Raw genomic sequence first — 19215 nt, 5'->3', positions numbered from 1 at the left:
TTCTCTTAAAATGGGCAAGCTAATGTTATTTAGTTAATTTACACTAAAATGAAGAACTTGGCTGGAGTCAGTGGTTTAAGTGAGACTGAATTCAGCCCACTGGAGGATTTCTGAGCTGCAAACCGGGGTTAAAATCCAAGCTACTTCATCCTTTGCCCCAGTTCCCCAGTTGATTTAGAAGTGCGTTTCCTTCTCAGGAAATTGGTCTTTCAATGGGCTCATTTGGCCGGGCTCTTTACCCTTGCCTCCTTTTCCACCACTAAGCATTTCCTAGGGGCTAGGAATTAACCGAGCGACCTGCAGGCAGGTAGCAGCTCAGCCACCGGGTACGAAGAGAGGCCCTGGCATGGGGAGCTTTGCTGGATTAGACCTGCCTTCCTGATCCCAAACCTTTATTTGAACTATGCACATAAACAAACACAAGAACAGCCCCCGCAGCCTTCCAGGAGAGGTTCCCATGCACAGGGGAGCCCAGGCCCCGCGCTGCAACAATGTTTTTTTAATCTGGGCTCAAGGAAATGTTTGTTGGCTGTTGAAGAGCCCCACAGGGGTGTAAGGCAAGGTGCGTAGGGGCCGCTTCCCACCCCGTGCCGGGTGCCCCCATCTCTGAGGCACCCACAGGAGGCTGCGGGGCGGGGGGCTCACGAAGTGCTTGGGCGACGCTCTCAGGCACAGGGGCTGATTTTGGGGTGGCGCTGTGTGGAACCAGGGCTTGGACTGGGGGGGGCTGCTGGTGGCTGGGGACGTTCCGTGATTTGTGTGACCACAACCCCGCGCTCCTCGCAGCCGGGCCCGCAGGCCCCGAGGGCCCAGCGGGGGGCGCCCGCGCTCGCAGGCCGCGCCCCGGGGAGGGGGCCGTCACCACGGCAACGCCCGCGGGCCGGGGCGGGCGTCGTCCCCCCGTGACGCAACGACGCTACGCGGCGGCGCGCGCGCTGATTGGCTGCATTTGAATCCGAGCGGGCGCGCGGGCGGAGGCAGCGCCGAGAGCGGCTCCGGGGAGGCCCCGGCCCCGACCCCCCCCCGACCCCCCCCCCACACCCCCGCCCCGCGACCCCCGCCCCGCGACCCCCGCCCCGGCCCCCCGCGCCATGAAGGCGGCGTAAGTCGGCCCCCGGCCCCTCAGCCCCTTACCTCGGCCCGGTTCGCCCCCCCCCCTCCCGCCCCGGGCCACCCCTCACGCCTCGCTCCTTCTCCCAGTAGGGCTAAGACGCCGCGGAGGCCGGCGCTGAAGAAGCCGCCCGCCCCCGGGCCCAAGGATCCCGTGGGGGTGAGTGCGGGGGGGGGGGAGGACCGGGGGTCGGGAGGGGAGGGCGGGGGAGGGCTGCTCGGAGCGGGGCCGGGCCGGGCCCCAGAAACTCCCCCCCCGGCCCCCCAGACACCCCCCGGCCCCGGTCACCCCTTCCCGGTCCGTCCGTCCGTCCGTCCCCCTGGTCCACCTCTCCCGGTTGCCGGTGCGCCCCCCCGCCCCCGGTACCCTTCTCCCTGTTCCCGGTCCGTCCCTTCCCCCCGCCCCCCCCGGTCCCTATCTCCCGGTTCCCGGTCCGCCTCGGCCCCCCCGGTCCCCATCTGCCGGTTCCCGGTCCATCTGTCCCCCGATCTCTGTCCCCCCCCCCGGTTCTCGGTCCTCTCCCCCGGTCCCACTCTGAGCGCCCCGCCGGGCCCTGTCCCCCCCCTGTTCTGACACCCCCCCCCAGGTGTACTGCAGGGTGCGGCCGCTCAGCCGCCAGGACCAGGAGTGCTGCATCGAGGTGATCAACGAGACCACGGTGCAGATCCACCCCCCCGACGGGTACAGGGTGTTCCGCAACGGGGAGTACCGGGAGGTAAGGGCCCGGGGCTGCCGGGGGTGGGCGGGAGCCCCTTCCCCCTGTCGGGGTTCCCTGCTGGCTCACGGGGTCCGCCACAGCTCGCAGAGCAGCTCCCGTGTGGTTTGTGTGCTCGGGGAGCCGGTTTCCAAATTCAGAAGCCTGCCTAGAGTAAAAAGGCACGATTTCCTTGGCCATCAGATGTATCCTCTGCACACATAAGGATTCTTTTGTGGGGTGGAGGGGTGAGCGTGAAAGGACAAAAGAAAAGCTGTCAAATCCACGGACTGCTGGAAGGACTCGTTTGCAAAGGGCTGGTTCACAGAAACCAGCTCTATGCAAAACGAGGCATAAATGAAATTAACGGGTGATTTATCCTTAACTGAAGTTGGGCAATGTCTGTGCATGTACTGGGTTTGGGGAAGCTGTAGGTTATGTACTCAAAGAGGGAAGGGAGGTGCCAATGTCTTCCTTGGGAACTGATGAGGGGACACCAGGAACAAAAGTCGCACTGGGGAGGCTCAGGCTGGACGTTAGGGAAAAAATTCTTTACCGTGAGGGTGGTCAAACTGTGCAACAGGCTTCCTGGAGAGGTGGCTGATGCCCCGTGCCTGCCGGTGCTCAAGAGGCGTTTGGACAATGCCCTCATTAATGAGCTCTAACTTCTGGTTAGCCCTGAAGCGGTCAGGCAGTTGGGCCTAATCTCTGCAGGTCCCTTTCAACTGAACTATTCAAGCAGTGAAACGGCACAAAGTGGGAAGCAGGTAGCGGGTCGCTTATTCCAAGCAGTTTGTACTGTTACTGGACCAATGTCATCTTTTCTAGGAAAGAAGGGTTTAGGTCACATGCACAGAACGAGGAGCTGAAGCCCTGTAGTGCTGAGCACCGTTTGGTTGGGAAACAGTTAATTACAGGTCCCTGGCACAGCCATGTAGCTCTCCATGAGACAATGTCTGTGGCTTTCTGTGAATAAAATGCAGTGAGCGCTAGCTGGGATGCAGAATACTTTGTTTCCGATTTCGGTATGGAAGAACCTTGAAGTATATAAAGTTATCTTCAAAGTCTTAAATAAAATGGGCAAAGGCTTAATTCAAAATTTCGTAAACAAGCCTTTGTTCAAAAACTCTTAGTTCAACTATTTATGTGAATAAGCGTTTTGATGCAAAGTGGCCAGAGTGATCAAAAATATATTGAAAACCTATCCTGGAACTGGCTGGAAAAAGACATGAACTTAAAAGAAGATGACTAAAACCTGGAGCATTCTGGCTTTGGCCATTGCGGGTGTTGCTTTGGTCAGTGCCTGCATAGATGATGACTGCAGCTCACACAGAAATTTGAAACCGAAAACTGTTGGCATGGGAGGTCAGGCTTTGCGATCATTCCAGTTACTGAGGACTTAAGTTCTATAAAAACTGGCCGGTTGCTGTGCTTTGTTTTGCAAATCTTAGCTTATTCCTGGAATAGTTGTGGAGCAGCTGCGTGCGTTCAAACACCGGTGTGATCCTAAAGTAGACTTTGTTGTTGTGTTAAGCTGATGGAAAGCTGTTCTAAAGAGTGAAGCGTTTTGAAGCAGTGACTCCTGGACAGGGAAACGGAAGGTTTAGGGCGCTGTATTTTCTTTGCTTCAGACGCAGTATTCGTTCAAAGAGGTGTTTGGCACCCTCGTCGTTCAGAAGGACGTTTTTGATGTGGTGGCTAAACCTCTAGTGGAAGATCTCATTCGTGGGAAAAATGGTAAGGAAGTAGTTGTTGTTCTCTACCGCTTCTGTGGGTCTACCCTGCACCTCTTTGGTATTGCTATGATTTTGCGTGTCTTAAGGTTTCTTAGCTTGTCTAGGTAAAAACGTATACACCTTGTTTGCAGTGAAACTGTTGTGGTTCAGCTTCTCTGTACGACTTCCCTGGGAGCTGCTCTTGTTTTTCATTACTTGTAAACTTATTTTCCTGTGTTATGGAGTGCATGTAATGTGCGTCAAGGAGTAATCTTTGTTGTACACTGTTAACAGAAGAAGCCTTTTTTCTGCAGAAAGGGATGACTTATTCACCTAAAGACTGACCACAGAGACAAATCAATCTGTCCTGGGCACAGCTTGATGTCTCAGTGTTGGTCCTTGAGGTATCTGGCTAATGTCAATCCCCTCAGTAATGTCCAGAATAAATTAGATCTCTACACATGTGGGGCTTAGTGGCTTCCTTCCATTTTCACTTCCGAACACAGGTTAAGTACCGTGACTTGTAGTTGAAGTGTGCCTCAATGAGAGATGCACGCGTTGGTATTGACTAGGAATGGCTTTTGGTGGGCTGGGGTAGCTTACTGTTAGCTGCTCCAAAGGAGTCATCATTTTTCCCAAGTATATTTTACCCAAGACAGACGGAGTGTGAATATAATCAAGCTTTTCTGAGAGTCTTCTGTCTCTCCTAGGTCTCCTTTTTACCTACGGGGTGACAGGCAGTGGGAAAACACACACCATGACAGGATCTCCTGGTGACGGAGGACTTCTCCCACGGTGTTTGGATATGATCTTCAACAGCATAGGACCGTTCCAGGCCAAGCGATTTGTGAGTAGTTTTGCATTTTAAAAAGTTTAAAATGTTTGACTCCTGTCTTAAAAAACCAAACCATGAGATTTGAAGAAGAAGGCCGAAGAGGCAGGCCTGGTATCTAGGACGGACATTTCAAGAGGTAGAGAAGACCATTTCTGTGGTCTGGCTGTCCTTGTAATTGTCATTTATTCTTTAATTACTTGGTTTCCTGTGGCTTTTGTATCTTGTGACTAGGTTTCATTCCTTGTCTAAAATAATATAGGAGATGCTGTTAAGTTTTTCTTGTGGTAAGGCATCTCTGATTTTTTGCTACCTAAATATATTTGAAGTAATACTGGAAGCATTTTCCTTGGTAGTATTCTAGCTTGGAAGCTTCTGTGAAAATCTTGTATTTTGGAAATACCTGTTAAATCTGCTTGGAATTAGCCAGCACTTTGAGTGTTAGTGAGGGGGCGTTAGTAAGGTATTTGCTGATTGCCAGACAGCCTGATCAAATCGCTTGTCTTCTGCTGGGTAACACCTCGTGTTCTCTAATGTTTATCATTGTGTTGTCTAAACGTGTTCCCTCTTCAGGTTTTTAAGCTTGATGACAAGAATGGTGTGGATGTTCAGTGCGAAGTAGACGCTCTATTAGAGCGACAGAAAAGAGATGCCATGCCTGTTCCCAAAACTCCATCTGGCAAGTGAGTAACTCTTGTAACGCACAGAACAAATTACTTAACGTAAATGTTAGTCTGGAATTGTGATTTTAAATTACCTTGGTGTCCTTAGCCTTCCTTTGAAAAAAGAAAAATAACTTAATGAAAAGTTAGTATGTTAGTGTATTACTTTTCATGTGGCTTGAGCAATTGCATAATGAAGTATTTAGATTCTAAGACTTAGAATCAGGCAGAATAAGGCTATTTTTTGTACCCATTTTCCGATAAATAAAATGCCGTGATTTGATAAAGTAGTGATACTGTGAACTTAAGGGTGTTTTGCAAAAAATTGCTGAATGGTGGGTGATCCAAATGCTAACCATCCAGGAATTTTGCAAGGCAAAAATTCTTACTGCAACCAAGTACAGCACTGCTGGATGAAAATCTATCTGTTTTAACTTTTTTAATCTGATGGGACTGCAAAGTGATGTGTTGGTTTTAGTTTCTAGGGTGAGCTTTTCTGTTCTCGGATCGTGCCACCTGTCAGTAGACTTGCTTTTTGACTGTAGTCACTGTCTGACATGTTAACTGTCCGTGGATGCTCCATTGCAATCACTTGTTGTGTGTTATCAGCAGGCGACAAATGGACCCAGAATTTGCTGATATGATAAACGTGCAAGATCACTGCAAAGTGGACGAAGTTGATGAAGATAATGTCTACAGTGTTTTTGTTTCTTATATCGAGATCTACAACAACTACATATATGACCTCCTGGAGGAAGCTCCCTTTGAGCTGATAAAACCAAAGTCAGTATGAATATTCGTGAGCTTTGGTTACGCTTTTGTGAGAGCTATGTTGTCTTTGTGGCTGTTGTCAAGTCTGGCTCAATTCATTCATGTGAATCGCTTCAAAAAATCACATAGGAAAAGGTGATGCGTAAGGAGTCCAGACAACAGTATTTAAGTGTGCCAAGTACTGGTGGTTGTTCTGTTGATGCTAAGACTTAGTGCTCCCTTTCTTAGCATAGTGGGAGGCAAGTAAATATTTGTTAGGCAGCGTTGTATCCTGCTGAGATTATAAGTCTATTCATACTGTTCTGCAAGTACTGTTCCTGGCTGGTGAGTGCAACTTGAAGAGTAAGCCATTCCGTAGCTGACATTTTTCTCTGGATAACTGTATTGGGCAAAAGTTGCTATTGTTGCTTTACAGTTGATGTAAGCTTGTGTATCTCTTTGCTCAATGCCAGTCATTTCCATAGAAACAGAAATGAGTAGTCTCATAAGCGAATTACTGAATTTTTTTGGGAAGGTGTGTACTTGGCTGCTGTCTAAAATCAGTGAATCTTGTGACTTTTGGGAAAAGAGTCTGCAAATCAAACTTAGTTGAACATATTTTTTGATTCTAAATCCATTAAAGAAAATACTATGCATATCTACTGGTACATGTGTTAATTAAAGAGTTGGCTGATCTATAAAGACTGACTAGAGCAAAACAAGTTATTGCACCAAAACATTGAGAGCAGTCTCCAGGGTACTGCTTTCAAATGATTTTGAATATCTGAACGCTTTTTAAAAAAGAATTAAAATTGGGTTCAGTGTCTTGCTTATGTCCAGAAATCAGCCTAGGAAAAATCTTGGATTATTTCCACTTACGGAAGCTACAGTGCATTAAATATGAAATGATTTCAGACAAGCTGAATGACTTAATATTTTTAACGCTGTTTTTTTGCTAGGTGGAACAATTGCAACACTCCTGTGCGAAATGGTGACTTTATGTATGTGCATAAGCATATTCCCACTATTGAAAAGTGAAATTTACTTGCAGTAGAAGCAGAAAATAGACTGACTCTCTATCTCTTCTTGCTTAACTAGCAAATATAGACTGCTCTTGAAGCCATCTTGCTTCTGTATGAGCATATGCATGTAGAAAAACAATAGCTGCCGTTCAAACCAATGATTTCTAGCAAGAATTGCAATTAAATGTGGCTTCTCAATTAAAGCAGTAGCTGAAGTGTAACTAATCCTTGCTGAATGTGTGTCCCTGTACTTGTACTTCCTCTCACATCTGCTGTATAGATGATTGACGTATTCAGTCTGAATTTTGTACTTAAAAGAAAACTGGCTTGATATAACGTGCTGCTCTATATACACCTCCGCTCAGTTTTATTGTTCTTTCCTTCCTTGCCCTTAAGACCTCCACAATCCAAAATACTTCGTGAGGACCAGAATCACAATATGTATGTCACAGGATGCACAGAAGTAGAGGTGAAATCTACAGAAGAAGCTTTTGAAGTGTTTTGGAAAGGTAAATAATCTTGAAAAGTAACTTATTACATCTAGTACAGACTCATAATCTTTTACGCTGCCATGCTGAAAACAGAACTGGCTTTGCTAGGTGGCAAGTCTGTTAAATGAAACAGACTTCTGGAAGGAATGCTTTTTTTTTTTAAACAGGTCAAAAGAAGAGGCGTATTGCAAACACTCAGCTGAATCGAGAATCTAGCCGATCTCACAGTGTTTTCATAATAAAGTTGGCTCAGGCACCCCTGGATGCAGATGGAGATAATGTGCTACAGGTGAATTCTGGGGCAGGCTATTAAAGAAGAGCTGTGTGTGTATGTATGTATATGTAAATTAGAAAAAGAGAATCTTGTAATATGGCATTCTGAAACAGTTACCTTGTCTCAGGAATATGCATCTTGATCGTTAGAAGTTTCGTTCTGAAGTAAATCAAAATTATGAAATTTCTGAAGTCTTTAACAAAGTTAGTCTCCTATCTCTAATTAAAGTAGAGCATTAAATGGTCAACAAGCTGCCCGTTCCTTTGTTCTTCACCTCTGTTTTGAACAAAACACATTAAGAATGTAAGAATATAAGACTTTGAGGCTTTGAGTGAGTGTACTTGTTACAATCTGTCTTGTGGCCTAAGACAGAAAGGATTTGATAAAACTTATTCACACACAAAAAAGTGGTGCATAGTTGGATCGTGAGGTGTGCGTGTTTTCTTCCAGTGCCCCCTTAGAAGGCAGGGAATAGAATGCTAATAATCTGTCTCCCTTTTTGTCTGTAACAGGAGAAAGAACAGATCACTTTAAGCCAGCTGTCCTTAGTTGATCTCGCTGGAAGTGAAAGGACTAATAGAACAAAAGCTGAAGGGAACAGGTTGCGGGAAGCAGGTATGTGCCGTGTTTAGAAAGCCTGTTAGTTTTATATGCTAGGATACGTTTACATTAGTGTTGTCTGCTAGTAAAGAAATTGTAGGAACAATGAACGTTCTGTTATGATGTTCAGTTATCTGGTTTGACAGTCTTAATCCTCCAGTTTGGAAACTAGAAGCTTCTTTATAGAAGCTATTAAATTCATGAATGCTTCAGATTATTTGGAATGATTATCTAACTAATATGACTTCAGGGTCCAGGGGGTTTATCTTTAAGTAAACTGCTAAATAATTTGAACATGATCCAATAGCTTCTTACAGAGCTTTTTTTCATTATTTTAAGGTAATATTAATCAGTCACTAATGACATTAAGAACATGTATTGAAGTTCTACGGGAAAACCAGATGTATGGAACTAATAAGGTATGCAACCCGTCATCTAATTATCTTTTGATCTGATGAAGAGCTGGTGTAACGTAACCTTACTAGACCTTTCTTCTACTTTAAGATGGTTCCGTACAGAGATTCCAAGCTGACTCATCTCTTCAAGAACTATTTTGATGGTGAAGGAAAAGTGCGTATGATTGTATGCGTTAATCCTAAAGCTGAGGACTACGAAGAAAGCTTGGTAACTTTCTTGCAGTTCTTATCTCATCCTCACCTACTCTTGTCTCGTGTTTACAACTGAATTACTGTACTTGTTTAGTAGGTGGCAGGAGTGGTAACTTTTGTTGCTTGGACACTTCAGGTAATCAGGTATAATACTCTAGGGCAAATGTGTCCTCTAAATCTTATTTGTCCACTTAAAAAGTACAACTACTACTTGCATGTAATATAGGTAGGAAGCTTCTCTTATAGCTGTCTAAATAGTCATATTTAGGTGTTTTATCCCCACTATGACAGTACTTGCAGGAACTTAAGGCACCTGCACAGTCAGGTTTGTGATTCCTTGGGGGCTGAAGTAGGGAAGATCTTACTGGTAAGATTTTTAGACATTCAGCTTTGGATTGGCAAGCTATCTGGCTGGGAAATAGTTGAGATTATAGCTTGATAATGTCTCTGCTAAAACTTTTATTGATCTAAAGTATCACTTTCAAATTTAATTTGGACTGCTTTAGTTTAATTGTTGAGCTTGCTTCCGTTCTTTTGCAGCAAGTCATGCGTTTTGCAGAAATGACTCAGGAAGTTGAAGTGGCAAGACCTGTTGACAGACCTCTGTGCGGCCTAACACCAGGGCGGCGCTTTAGGAATCAGGCCTTCAGAGAAGAACTCGCGCGGAAGTTGGAGATGCGCGGTGGCCCAATCAATGGAGGTAAATACAAGAACTCTGGGTCTTTACAGCACTGGCCTGTGCTGTTCTTAGGGGATGAAGATGTCTTTAAAACAAATTATTTGAGCCGTAAAGGCACACAAGGAACTGCATCAAACTGTTAGTTGTGAGCTTTCTCTGTAACAGTTACACCTGAACTGCTCTTTTCATACAGTGGTACTACTTATGCAGTAATTGGGCTTATGCTACAAATCTCGGAGTAATTCTTTATTGGTGATGAGTCGAATTCATGGTCCCATTACTGCAGCTCTGGAAAAGAAATTGTGCTGAAGATGAAACTTCGATTTATTTTATTTTTGAATGCTCTGGACCCACCTTAGAAATCAAGAGTTGCCTGAAGGTGTTATAAGGGAGTGAATCAAAAATATCACACTTAGTCTTTTCTCAATACTGTCATCTATTCTGAAAAACATGTAGTTTTAATTATCCTAAGTTCTGTCTGCTTTAGAATACTGTGGAATGATCTGTGGCTATGCATTGTCAAATAGAAATTTTCTGCTCTGTAGCTTGCTGACAGACGTTCTTGGCTTTGAATCTTACAGAAACAGAAGAGCAATCTGCTTCTGAGATATTTCTGCAGAACTTTCCTCCATTGCCTTCATGTGAGCTATTGGATCTTAATGATGATCAAACACTTCCAAAGCTTATTGAAGTCCTGGAAAAACGCCATAAGCTACGACAAATGTTGTCAGAAGAATTTGCCAAAAATGGTAAGAATTTTAACATCGATGTGGAGTTAGATTTTTTGATGCCCTTATTACTACTACAGCATCTCTTCTCTTGTCTAGATTGATAGCTTAAAAAGAAAACTTTAAGGTAATGGAGTAGCTGGTAGCGTTAAGTTGGTAGGAGAAGAACTCATTTTGATGCTATGGGTATAGGGAGAGAAGGTAAAGTGTGTTGTCTCTCTTGCAGTGCTTGCGTTTAAGACTACACTGCAAGAATTTGATTCCAGTGTTATATCCAAGGAAAACTACATTCAAGGAAAATTGTCTGAAAAAGAGAAAACAATAGCAGGACAGAAAATGGAGCTAGAACGTCTGGAGAAGAAAATTAAAACTTTGGAATACAAGGTTAGTTTCTATATTGCTCTAAGCTGTACAACTCCGAAGTACAACATGCATTTTCTGTCTCTTGTTTGGCAAACTTCTTGACATCAGAGGTGCTTGTAAGATGGATATTAGAGGCAAGGTTAAAAGTACTTCGTGGGAAACTTCTAATGAACACTTCTAGCATTCTGGTTTTCCTACTAGAATCCTAGAATCATTTAGGCTGGAAAAGACACTTAAGATCATCAAGTCCAGTCATGAACCTAACACTAGTAAGTCCACCACTAAACCATGTCCCTACGTGCCAAAGGCCTTTCCTAATACACTAAGAAGGGCAACTTTCTTAAAAGTTGTAAAATCTGAAACTTTCTGGAATCTGGACTTCTTATCTTATATATTGGTACAACAGCTAATATATCTAGTATATCTTAACCTGGTGTTCTGGGCTTAGATGGTTGTGCATAGCTAAGTTCATCCTTTCTTCCTCCAGATTGAAATTTTAGAGAAAACTGCTACAATTTATGAAGAAGACAAGCGTAATCTTCAGCAAGAACTAGAAAGCAAGAGCCAGAAATTGCAGCGTCAGGCTTCTGACAAGCGTAGGTTGGAGGCACGACTGCAAGGCATGGTGGCAGAAACGACCATGAAATGGGAGAAGGAGTGTGTAAGTACACTGCCATAAATATTAGAGCTGTCTAATGGAGCCATGCTGAGGGGAGCTGGGGAGTTTGTTTTTGTGAGGGCTTGGAGTGTGTTTTTTTCTTTTGTAATAGCGTTAAGATTGAAGATGAGTTTGTCTTTGTAATTACAGACTTGAACAGACATTTTCATCTTAACTTTTATAAACGTGGTATGATAGGATAAATTCCTCAAGGGCTTGTGATACAGCTAGAGTAGCTCTCCTGAGTACTTCCATTTTACTTCAATATCTAGAACTTGTTCTTCTCGGTTTGTGGCTCTCTGGGGAGTGATTCTTTCATTCTGTCAATTGTCAGTAGAAGCCCAATATTGGACTTTCCTCTTTATCCTCATGTAAACTCTTGCTCAGGTATGCCCTTGATGAGCAATAAGCAAAGGAGTTCCGAAGGATTGCATTAAACTACTGTAGGACTGTTTTCTGCTTCAGGACCACTGATGGAACTGTAGTTAGACAATGCTTCAATTTGCCACTAATTTAGGAAGCAAAATGGTACTGGTTTATAATCTGGGAAGTCTATCTTTTTAGCTTGATATATAATTATTTTCCATAGTTTGTATCTCAATGGGGAAAAACTGTTTCCTGTTCAAAATTTCAGCACCACTTGTGTTTTTGTATAATGTTACTTCATGCTTTTCCTCTCTCCTCTCTGTAGGAGCGTCGTGTAGCAGCAAAGCAGCTGGAAATGCAGAACAAACTTTGGGTCAAAGATGAAAAACTGAAGCAACTGAAGGCCATTGTTACTGAACCAAAGAATGAAAAGCCAGAGAGGCCTTCACGGGAGAGAGACAGAGAGAAGCCTGTCCAGAGATCAGTGTCTCCTTCACCAGTACCTGTAAGTTACCTTTAAAATGCTCCTTCATATGGGGACAAGCTTATTTATAAGAATGAACTAAAACGCAGACTACTTTTCTTTAGTGGCTAGAAAATAGTTCCCGAGCACAGAATTTGAATGACTAAGCTTTCTTTGAATTCTTCCTTCTCCTCTTGTATTTATCAGTGTTCTTTATTTGTGCTCCTGTCTCCTAATGCTCCTAGAACCGGAAGAACACCCGATTCTTAATGCTGTCACTGCAACACAGGAGCTCCCCAAACCCCTAAGCTCAAATAGCCAAATTGAATACTGACAGTATGCAGAGTGACACTGTTTGATTGCCTTACGAGTTGACAGTTCTGTATGTTCACTAACTTCTTTCCCATTCTCTCTAGCCTTCTAGTAATTTAATTACTCAAGTCCCTAGCAGCCAGCGGTTCGTGAGCAACCCCCAGGTGCACAGACGTTCTAATTCTTGTAGCAGCATTTCTGTGGCTTCCTGTGTTATGGAATGGGAGCAGAAAACCCCTTCGCACAAGCATACCGGTGGCACTTCTAATGCAAGGAGTAGACAACAAGAACCAGAACAAAGTAGAGACTATAACACCTCAGACAGAAGGCGAGGGATGTGCTGGACTGGAGTCACTGAGGTTCCCAGGCGTAGAGATGAGCTAGAAATAGAAGAGGATCAATGCTGCAGGGTTAGTGCTGATCCCGTCAAAAGCTAAAGGTAGCATTGCTTAGTCTGGCTCAAAAGTTCATCGCAACTGCTCTCTTACATTGAGCACACCTAAAACAGATTGGATTTTTTTTCCCTAAATTTATTTCTTATAGCACAGTACTATTTCCTAGTCTCGTAATTATTCTATTTAAGTTCTTAATTTGGCATTTAAAAATTTTTTAAAAGCAGTGAGTCTCTTTCCTGTTAGTGCGTAGATAGCTCTTGTAAGGAACTCTGAACTAGCTAGACCTTTTTCCTAGCTATGAGTGTCTTTGTTTTAATTTGTCTGTCTCCTCAAATCTGTCTTGCAGCCTGCAGTTTACCATAGTCTGGGCAGCTTAAATGGTGGTCTTATGAGCCATATATGCAAATGTCTACTGGAAATAGAGCTTGGGCAAATATCTCACTTTAACTGTTAAATTTAGCTCTCTTAGAATAGTTCTCCCAAATTTTCATGTCTGCGTTAAAACCGGGGGGCTTTGCTTACTTTTCATTAAATCGATGTGTGCAAATTATTTGTATCGGTGCTGTCTCTATCACGTTATAGCTCTGTCGCAGTGGCTCAGGTAAATCCAAGAGAATTGTACAACACCCTGCCCCCTCAAATCAGCCTTCTTGAGAGAGCTTCTCAAGAGGGGGGGAAACTTTTGGTAAATTCATTTTTTTGACAACGTTTTTGAAGTTTGTTACTTGCCAGCCCTTTAAAATATGAAATGGGTGTTTAAGCAGATGCTATTCCAATTAACCAGTAAACGAACCATCAGGGCCATCAGGGATGTTGTCTCTCCCACAGTAACGTGTGACTGGTGGCAGTGTCCTCCCTTTAGAACATAACTTTTAAGGCACCCTGGCAGAATTATTTCCCCAAAGTGCTAACAAAAATAAGTACTTGCCCACTAAAAGGGGGAGGAGGGGATTTTGAGTGTTTTCTCCAATTTTAATTTAAACTCTTTCTGAAAGCCACATGTCTCTGTGCACATCTAATTTTTAAGAGCTGCTTTATGTTTGTAAAGGGCACGGCCCGTCTCAAGTCTATTGCTAAAAGAAATCCCAATTGCTGCTCATAACATAAAAGTACAGCGGATGGGATTTGCTTTCATAGCTTTGGGTTATCTAACCTCACTATGACTTACAGAGGTCTGCAAAATTTAGTGTATAAATAAGTCTGCAGTACTTTTTCAAATGCCTGTTCAAAGGTCTTGAAGAGACCCAATTTTTTTTAAACAAGTTTCCTGAATTTTCTGGCTTTTCTGAGCAACTGAAAATGTTCATGACCATAAGATTAAAAATGTACGAACTTCAATCACTTCTCATGGATTTCCAACAGCTTAGCTTAGAAGCAATAACACTAGCACAGGGGACGCTTCCTTTTTCTCTGCTCTGTTTACTCAGAAGTGTTATGAGACCTAGCATCCTTTAGAGACGTTGGAAATCCATACTTGGTCTGCTTCCTTTGCTACCTCAAAACTCCTTGATCCATGAATGAATCTGCGGAAACATTTCCAAATTTCTTTTTTCAGGTTGGTTAATATGTTTATAGCAATCAGACTTCTCCTGGAAGTTTAGGAGAAGCGTTACCAAAGAATAAAGATGTTCTTGTGGAAACTTTACTATGTAGGGAATGCAACTGATTGGATAGCACCTAAAATGTACAAGAAACAAGAATTGGCACAGAAATAAACCATTAAGAATCCTTTACAGGGCTCTTTGTAATGCTGCCTTTCAGGATGGATTCTGAAAGCAGTTTGGGAACGAAGCTTTGAACTTTCAGATAAACGCATCTTAACCAGACCTGGGAAATTCACTCTGCTAATGATATCCTTTGAGATGTTTCCTGTGTGCTGATTTCTTCTGATTCTCTTCCACTCTGATCAGAACGCACCTCCGGTTCGCCTCAGACACAGACGGTCGCGCTCAGCTGGGGAGAGATGGGTAGATCATAAGCCACCTTCTAATCTGCCCACTGACACGGTCATGCAGCCGCACGTCCCTCATGCCATCACGGTGGCGGCTGCAAGCGAAAAGGCACTAGCTAAGTGTGACAAGTATATGCTGACGCACCAGGAGCTAGCCTCTGATGGGGAGATTGAAACAAAACTAATTAAGGTAACGCAAACACCTTTGTGGTGAACTCGTGATAACCCTGTCAAATCCCGTATCTGGCAATGTATTTGTGCTGCAGGCGTGCAGGAGGGTATGTTTAACTCGCTGTGCTAGGAGATCGGATTTGGAAGCTTTGTGCAGTTGGATTCAAGGGAGCTTTTAGAGTCTGAAAATGCTGTTCTTGAACTCTGTTGTTACTTTATATTTACCATTATAAGCTTGTTTCTCAGTCACCATTTTTCCTGAAAGTAATTAAGTGGTGTGTCGTGTGTCCACGTCGTTCCCTCCCCCCAGTAAAACACAATAATCCATTTATAGTGAAAATTTCTTAGGCTTGTGGCTGCAGCTGATCTTGTGGAGTCAGTCTTGCTGGAACATTGTTATTTGATTTCCATTAGTGGAATAAGTAAGCTTGCAGCAGTGATGGATGCTCAAATGCTCCGGAATGTAATTCCTACTAGTCAACTAACAAGCAAATTGGTGAGATCACCTAGGCTTTGAACACTAACAGTGGCTGTGTCCCAAAATGCTGACTGTGCTTACCTAAGGCAAACTGAGAGCTCTTTGTAATTCGTAGCAAGTAGCTTTTGGTTCATTTTTCCTTTGGTCACGGGCCTTTTGACATTGCCTTTTTTTCTTTTGAGTTTTATTTAAAAAAAAGAAAAAGAAAAAAACCTCACTCCTGTAAGGTAACCTTGTAGGTCCGAGCAGCCTCACAGAGGTAACATACCTGTTAGTGCTGTTGAATGGAAGCATTGAAACTGAGCCTGTGACACGATTTCTGCGTATCTTATAGCAATAACTAGGTGTTGAACAGACAGAAGCCTGTCATAGTGACTGTTCTGTGTATCTTGCATGATCATCAGGGTAGATGTTCGTTGTGCCTTATCCTACGTATAATGGGGGAGAATGTATTTGTGCATGTATGCTTACTGGCTACTGAAAGGAAATTATTGTTCTAAGCACTTAAGTTTTTGTGTGGAAACTGGCACTGTTGCTGGCGTAATGATTTAGTAACTGTAACTTGTTAAATGATTTTGGCTTCCAGGGTGATGTCTTCAAAACAAGGGGTGGTGGACAGGCTGTGCAGTTCACAGAGATAGAGACTCTGAAGCAGGAATCTCCAACAGGGTGAGTTGTTCTGAACTTTAGGTTCTGACACTACTTCAGTAGTGCACAAGTAACTGATTCTTGTCCTAATGATTAAATAGCAGAATGTTGTGTCTAACCTGAAATCATATAAAAGTAACCTGGAGGAGCTTTCGGGTACTGGAGCTGCTGGTAAGGCTGATCTGTTGCTGAGAGACACGTATTTCATTGGAAAGTATAAAATGTATTCTCTTGCGTATGGGAATCTATCAAAATACACGATGCTCCAGTAACATATTTTCCCCCAATACTCATCCTTCAGTCGAAAGCGGAGATCGTCACCTTCCAATCCTGATCCACCAGAGGATGCTGCAGACTCTGAATGGACTGATGTGGAAACCAGAGTAAGCTACAAAGGAAGGGGGGGAAGGATGGAACGTGTCATGTTTCCTCTGGATGAGGATTTTTAATGTTGAGAGCTAGGGTGGGGTTAGCAAGAGGACTAACTGCCTCTTTGTCTTCTCAGTGTTCCGTCGCAGTGGAGATGAGGGCAGGATCTGCCCTTGGACCTGGGTATCAGCATCATGCTCAGCCCAAGTAAGTGTCTTTCCTCTCTAGTTTGGGTATTGTGCTCTTCCCTGGCAACATCTAAAGTGAGATAACACTTTTCCCCCATGACATTGCTGCCCTTCCTGCTTTAGGTTTGGGATTTGTATTCCTTTAATGCTTTAAGATGAACAGGCTTGTTCAGTTCTTGGAAACCCTGACTGTATGAATCTGTAGGGGGCTGTCACCCAGAAGACATGTTCTTGCATGGTCTCTATATTCATTGCAGTGAGCAGGATATCAGGGTTTGATCTTGTCCTTCTGCAGCAAATCAGAGTTCACTAATGGGGCTGCAGCATGCCTGACAGGCCAAAATTGGTACAGGTTTGGCGATGGCAGTGGCAAAATTCTAAGCTGTATCCTCCTCTAGTCTCTCTAGCCTGTATCAGATGCTGCTGTAGCAAAATGTACTCATTTTTGCACCTTCAGATAAATTGAAATTAAAGGTTACGAATACCCTAGCATTCATTTTGAAGGAACAGAGGGAGCTGAGGCAATCATGGGATATACCCAACAGCATATTTGAAAGTAGCTAATATTTCAGTTGCTACCTGCTGTGCAACTGCCAAGGTATCTGCTAAGGAAGCACAGGTTTTAGTCATGCTAGAAGAAATTTTCCTCTTCAAATGCGTAGATAACACTGAATTTTTCAGGGCTCTCTTATCATTCCTTAACATGGTGGGGTCAGAGTGGCAATCACGCAGCACATGTCCCAAATCAGAAGCCCCAGTTTCTAGTAAAAGTTGAAATGGTCATGCAGTTTGTAAAGCTAGTGCACAACGTTTGAGCCCCACATCTAATAAAATCTTTCACTTATAAAAGAAATGCTTTGGATATGATAGTTTTGCTAAACTAGGTGTTGCAGAACAGAAGATATCCAGACTTGGCCTCTTGCAGATAGGTGCTGGCAGTGCTCTGGAAGCCGCCTATTCAACTCGGGGGAAGAAAACTTGCAGTTTTGCAAGACATGTTTACGGGCAGGAGAGAGGGCTGGAGAGGCAAAGAGGTATTTGCGAGGCCAAAATGAACCAAACTGATTGCATTTAGAATTGAAATAGTAAAACTTACACTTGCTTTGTGCGGTGTGTGTTGTTTGGATATAGAGTTTAAAACTAGAGTGGAAAGGTATTTCGGGGAGTATCCTGAAATGGGAGTAGTCTCTGAGCTAAGGTCATGAATGTGGCTGTCACCGTGTTAGTATATACTCTATTCCACTTCTCACTGGAAAGTGGACCCGTTCAGGTTGGCTGCTACTACTTGCAGCCTTGCTACAGCTTTGTAAAGTGGTAGTAAATCACTTAGTTTGCATATTGATTTGAGGCTTGTGTTTATTTAAACTCATTAAACTGAAATAAAGCTTTGTTTTAAGCTCATGGCTATTTTTGGGGGGTGTGTGTGTGAAAACAACTGCTTCTTGATAAATAAGTTGTTTGCTTGTAGCATTTGTTAGCATAGGAAGTCTGATATGTATACGTTCAACAGGATAGGTAAATAGGCTGCTGTTCTGGAAAACTACTGCCGTGGAAAATCTGAAAGTTACTTGACTTTATTTTCTTTTAGGCGAAGAAAGCCATGAACGTAATGTACTGCTGCGTTGGAGTCCTGTTGATTTTATCAGACTGATGCTATCTGCTACCAGTGATAAACTAACTGGTTTGTTATCACTGCAGGCTTCTATTTTTATAACGGCCTGTGCTAATGGCAGTAGCTAAATGGGAAATACTGTCTGCAATCCCAAAGAAGCATATGAGTGGGTGCATATATCTTCAGTAGAAGGGGTGGGTGGGAGGGCTCCTGCCATTATGTGCTGTGGACTTCTGAAGAACACCTTCTGTCTTGTATGTATGATGCTTTTGTTATTAAGATGTATCTTTATAGGCTAATGACGCAAGGCTTTTGCCTTGGGTATTTTTTCAGCTTTTTATATAATCTACTTCTTTTCTGGTCACTACCCCTTCCTTGTCAGGTCCTCTGTTTTGAAGAGGCATAAACGCTGCTATTTATTTAGATGCAGTAATGCACTTTAAGAGTGTTCCTATGCCATTTCATATTTTATTAGCTAGCAACAGCTCGGTAATATGAATCTCTTCTTGGAAGAGTTACCTTTGATTATTTAATATGCAAATCAGCTTGTGAAAACAATTTCAATTTTCCCGCCTTCGTAGTAACAGAGCAAGAATATTGAGATGATGAGTAATGATGTCTTGACATCATAGCTACTTTATTTTGTAGTGCGAGTTAGTAATTAAATATTTTACATCTGTAGATGTGGGGTAAAAGGGTAGTGTGCTCACTGACATGGTGAGAACTTTGTATGTGTGGCTCTGCAAGCATATTAAAATAAATACTTTTATTCAATGGCTCTTACCAACCATGACCTTGTTACGTAGGAGTACACTAAGCTACAGAAACGAAGGTAAGCTTTGCAGCATCACGACTATCTTACGCAAAGACCTATGAATGAACGCAGCTTTTGGGAAGCTTCTGGAATTTAAACCAAGGAATCTGCTTGGATCCCAAGATGTGTTTTGGACAAGCTTATGTTCGAGTCTGCAAACTGCTTTTAAGGGCAGTTGGTTGCTTTGAGTGAATGACTGCCTGGTTAAAAGATCTCGAAACTTTGAGCTTTATGTTCAGGTGGTCTGTGAAATGCTTTATC

General features: G+C 43.3%; 1 protein-coding gene across 9 annotated transcripts; it reads left to right on the top strand.

The window, feature by feature from the left end:
• Window positions 1-1056: 1056 nt before the first annotated feature.
• Window positions 1057-18914, top strand: KIF23 (kinesin family member 23; the record flags this gene model as incomplete). Of its 9 annotated transcripts, none has more annotated exons than XM_083850650.1 (24): window positions 1057-1102; window positions 1204-1270; window positions 1698-1826; window positions 3437-3542; window positions 4231-4367; window positions 4926-5035; window positions 5624-5797; window positions 6724-6765; window positions 7183-7295; window positions 7445-7566; window positions 8064-8166; window positions 8491-8570; window positions 8656-8775; window positions 9300-9459; window positions 10020-10187; window positions 10393-10550; window positions 11017-11190; window positions 11879-12058; window positions 12433-12738; window positions 14634-14864; window positions 15910-15992; window positions 16273-16354; window positions 16477-16547; window positions 18117-18914. In XM_083850650.1, the coding sequence occupies exons 1-24, from the start codon at window positions 1092-1094 to the stop codon at window positions 18130-18132; spliced, it is 2943 nt and encodes a 980-aa protein (XP_083706776.1). In that variant the 5' UTR covers window positions 1057-1091. The 9 variants fall into 9 exon arrangements, with proteins under 9 accessions (XP_083706776.1, XP_083706775.1, XP_083706774.1 ...); XM_083850649.1 differs by having other exon boundaries at window positions 1062-1102; window positions 1201-1270; window positions 5627-5797; XM_083850648.1 differs by having other exon boundaries at window positions 1062-1102; window positions 1201-1270.
• Between the last annotated feature and the right edge of the window lie 301 nt (window positions 18915-19215).

The sequence above is a fragment of the Anser anser genome (genome assembly GCF_964211835.1).
Source record: "Anser anser genome assembly, chromosome: 10".
NCBI classification, from domain to species: Eukaryota; Metazoa; Chordata; class Aves; order Anseriformes; family Anatidae; genus Anser; species Anser anser.
Note: the sequence above shows the minus strand (reverse complement) of the source record. Positions and strands in the feature narration are given on the sequence as shown.